This window comes from Hermetia illucens, unplaced genomic scaffold, assembly GCF_905115235.1.
Source record: "Hermetia illucens unplaced genomic scaffold, iHerIll2.2.curated.20191125, whole genome shotgun sequence".
Taxonomy (NCBI): Eukaryota; Metazoa; Arthropoda; class Insecta; order Diptera; family Stratiomyidae; genus Hermetia; species Hermetia illucens.
In genome coordinates this window covers 268,602-273,175 of record NW_024037035.1, presented here as the reverse complement: position 1 = coordinate 273,175, position 4,574 = coordinate 268,602, and the positions used below count along the sequence as shown (strand labels likewise).

The following is a 4,574-nucleotide window of genomic DNA, read 5'->3' as shown; positions in this document are numbered from 1 at the left end:
GATTTCACTAGACTAACTGTTCTATACAGAATGCTCATATTTATATTCATATGGAACAAAGGATGTAAAATGCCGAATTGCATCTTTTGTAATTTGAGATTTTGAAAGATGAGGAATATGCTAGATATGCATTTGGTATATTATTCTTATCTTCTGAATGTTTAGATCGGATAAGTGTTTATAATAAATATTGATGAGTGGTTCATATTTATTGTTTATACAAGGTACTCTGGTATTAACTTGACTGAATGTTGTTAATAAAGATATTGATTAATGGTCAAGTGTTTCTAATGATTCTAATTTATGTGAATGGGTTTGGGAAAGTGTTTCCAATGATTCTAATTTGTTTATTTTATATGTCGTTGGAGAAGTTTGTTGTAATATGAGTAGGTGTATATGTAACTCCTCCCTCCTTATGTTTATTGTTGTCCTCAACGATATTTAAAGGGTAATTTTCAATATATTCTGTACGGTTTTTATTTATATTAATGTTGATTGATTTATTATTTTTAAAGTACAGGTATGCAATAAATAGTACGGCAAGTATGATTATTATCATTATTGTTATTATTGTACTTGTTGCAATAATGTTCTGTTTATGAACAAATTTGATTTCCTCAATTTTTTCAAATTTTTTTATGTTTTCAATCTTTAGTTGTTCCATATTTATTTTAATGTTATAATTGGAAATATCTTTAATTGGTTCGAGCATTAGCATCTGTTGAAATTGTTTTACATCGTTTGTGTATACTTTTTCGTTTATTTCAATATTGCAATTACTGAATCTTATTACAAATTTTCCGTTTAGTTCATACAATTCTTCGTTAAATTTTTGTTTTAGTTTTTGATTGACATCTACTACTAGTAATAATCCTTTTTCAATTTCACTTACTTGATTATTATTCTTATATTCTATGATACAGTTTTTATTTTTACATAGTAATGTATTTTGCAAGGATTTTACATGTTTTTCAAACTTAAAATATTGGTTGTTATATAATACTACATTTTTAATGTCAATGTTTAAAGTTTGATGATATTTGTTTGGTACTTGTCTAACATAGTATGACAATATTGGTTGTGTGAGTATGAGAGTATTGATTCCAAACACTAGAATATTACTTTTAATTAGGACATTTATTGTTATATCTTTGAATTTGTCGATGGAAAGGTTATATGTATCAATTTCGTCATGTGTTAAGATAGATCTAGACATTATACCTGTTCTAGCTGAGTTTACGGTGTCGATCAATTTTTCGAATTCCTCCTTTATTAAATTTAAATTATGATATAATTGAATTTCTACAAGGATTTTGTTTACATGGTAAGTCGTGTTATTTATATCAGACGCCAATTTTTTGAATAAACTATTTGTATGATTTATATTTTCCACTATTTTATTTAGGTTGTTTTGAAATACATTATTAATTTGTAGTTGGTTATTGAATTATTTTATTAGGTTGTGATTACTTGTATCTATTACCTTTAGATGTTCCATTATTTCTTCATGGTCATCGTTGTCCATGATTCCGAAGAGTAATTTATAAATTTTACCTACTGGGTTTATTAATCCGCGTTTTTCTCGATTTAGTGTTTAGGATTCCTTTTCTGTTTTACATACTTCTATGTAGTCTGGCATTTGACCTAGTTTTGATTTACAGAGTTCGGTAATTCGACTTATTGTAATTGGATTAATGGTTTCGGTTGTTTGGGTATTAATGTTGATATTAGATTGCGTTATAGTTTCAACGTTATTTATGGGTTCGTCGAAATGTAGAAGTTTTAGTTCTTCTTTGTGTAAATGAGTTTAGAGAATTTATCGATACTTGTAAGGTATTGTTTTTTCCAATGAAAATATGTCGATATGTAATGTTTGGTTTATATCCGAAGGTGTTTCGGTTAATTTAAATTTTGGTTTTCGCAATTGTTTATATATTTGGTGAGTCATTTGTATATACCGTTATAATGGTATAGGTTTTTAATTTCCTCGAAATTTTCATTTATTCCGCGGTGATTTCCATTTTCGTGTATTTGTTCGATTTTCTGATAGCATTGATCTTCATTTAGTAGATCAATTGCATATTTTGTACACTTTAAGAATTTTAATTTTATGTTATTTGAGTATAAGCTGATAATTACTAGTTGTATTTTATTCCACATGTCATAATTTAGTTCTCAGTATATTCCAATTTTACCTTTTTCTGGAATATAACGTCTCAGTATATCCATTACTGAATTTTTACATTTGATATCGTTTTCATCGATATATATTTTCAGTTTTTTATTTACAAACTTACTTTCTCTGGGTTTATGTTTTGTTATTATTATTTATGTTTTATATATGTTAACGATTTCTTCTTCAATTGATATGAAGTCGTTTTTATATTCAATCCCCCAATAAATGATAACATGGTTACATTCCATACTTTTAGAAAGTACTGTTTTATTATCAGGTGCTTCCTAAATTACATTTATTTGGTGGATATATGTGTCTATTCGGCTGAAAAAGTCTGCTACTTTGTTTTCCTCGCCTTTTATATACTCAATATTATAATTATACTCATTTAATTTTATTTTCCATCGCTGGAGTTTACTATTTGGTTCCTTTAGATTGCTTAACCAAACTAAAGGTCTATGGTCTGTACGAATGTCAAATTGTACACCAGAAAAATATAGTCTGCTATATTGTGTTGACCGGATTATTGATAGTAATTCCTTTTCTATTTTCGAGTAATTTCTCTCATGTTCGTTGAGGGTTCTACTCGCGGATGAAATAGGGTGTTCTTGTTAGATAATACTGCTCCGATAGCCTTATCGCTAGCGTCAGAGGTTAGTGTGAATTTCTTTTTGAAATCCGGGTATCTCAGAATAGGATAATTGGTGATAAGATCTTTTAATTTTTTGAAAGCTGCACAGTCATTTATGTTTATGTTATTAGCTTTTTTGAGTGTATCGGTTAATGGTGATGCAAATTTAACATAATTGCTAATAAAATTTCTTTAATATCCTGTGATTCCCAAAAATGATTTTATCTGTTTTATAGCATTAGGGATTTCTAAGTTTCTTATGCCATTTATTTTATCAGGATTTGGTTTGATTCCATCCGAAGCCAGTATGTGACCTAGGTAATCTGTTTCTTTTGAGAAGAATTTACATTTGTATTTTGAGGTGATATTTGCAAAGAGTTGCTAGAATTTTTTTGTATTATCCTCCATTTCCTGGAGAAGACATATTTTATTAATGTGGTCCTTTAGGACTTTATCATCATTCGTTGGAACGTTGCGGGGCATTTTTCAATCCAAAAGGCATTCTGATAAATGTGTAACGTCCTTGAGGTGTTGAAAAAGCAGTTTTTTGCAGTCGGATTCTGCAACTTTAATTTGATGGAAACCTTTCGCAAGATCTAGGGTAGTGAAGTATTGAGATTTTCCTAGTTTATTGTATATTGATTCAACGTTTGGAATGGGAAACTTATCTTCAATTGTTTCCTCATTCAATTTACGGTAATCGATAACGATTCTCCATTTTGTTTTTCCGGAATTGTCCATTTTTTGGATACAATCCAAATTGGAGCATTATAAGGGGAAGTGGAATGACTAATTATTCCTTGTTTTAACATTTCTTCCATTTGTACTTTAACTTCATTGTCATGTATTTGTGGGAACCTGTATGCCTTTGAATATAATGGTTTGTTTGATTTGGTTATAATCTGGTGTTTTGTTTGAGTGGTACACGTTAGGTTGGTATTTATAGAAAAGATCTTATTTCCGTTAAGGATCCGTTGTAACGCTTCGGATTCCTCAATGTTGAGGTTCTCAACCAATTTGTTCAGGGTCTGTGGATGTCCTGATTTCGGTTTGAAGACTAATTTCTTCTGATGCAGCATAGTTAAACAATAGTTTATTGTTATTTATTTCTAGGCTGCCCTTAACAAGATTAATAGTAACATTCAGAGGATGTAATCGATTTTGTCCTATTACAACTTTGAATCATTTATTTTTAAAATCCATCTCATTCCAGAGCATTTTATGAGATTCCGAGAGTTGGAACGCAGTTGGCATTCCCGTTTTTAGTTTGTTTTTGACTAATATTTCACCGCCTAGGCCTACAATAGGGATAGATGTTGGAAGTTTTATACGAGTTAAGTGCGGAAGAAAGTTTTTATCGATTCCAGAAGTTGAAGCGCCAGTGTCAATTAGGGTTGGAATTATTTGATTATCAATGGTTAAATTGATTATGGGAAGAAGATTTCCGAGGCTCGTGCTAGCAAAATTTGTATCCATTGGTTCTATGTTTTGGTTGAACCTTTCTGATGGATCAATTTGCATTTGGGTTGATTCACCCTGTTTTGCAACATTTCAGTAGTTAGAACGGTTTTTGTTGTAATAATTGTTACTACTATTACTTTGGTTTTTATTACAGTTTTTATAATTTTGATTTTTGTTGTAGTTATTATTATTACTTTTGTGGTAATTATTATTTTTCTGATGATTATCTTCACGGTTTTGATTCTGATTGTTATTTGAAACATTTTTGTGTTTATTATTACAATGTGAGTTATTATTATCTGAGAA

At 29.5% G+C, this 4,574-nt stretch overlaps 1 protein-coding gene across 1 annotated transcript; it reads right to left on the bottom strand.

Moving 5' to 3' along the window:
* Positions 1-352: 352 nt before the first annotated feature.
* On the bottom strand, positions 353-1,525 carry LOC119661085. The gene is made up of 3 exons (XM_038070275.1): positions 1,471-1,525; positions 577-1,392; positions 353-465 (listed from the first exon to the last, which is right to left on the bottom strand). Exons 1-3 carry the CDS (start codon positions 1,523-1,525, stop codon positions 353-355), a joined length of 984 nt encoding a protein of 327 aa, XP_037926203.1.
* Positions 1,526-4,574: the final 3,049 nt, after the last annotated feature.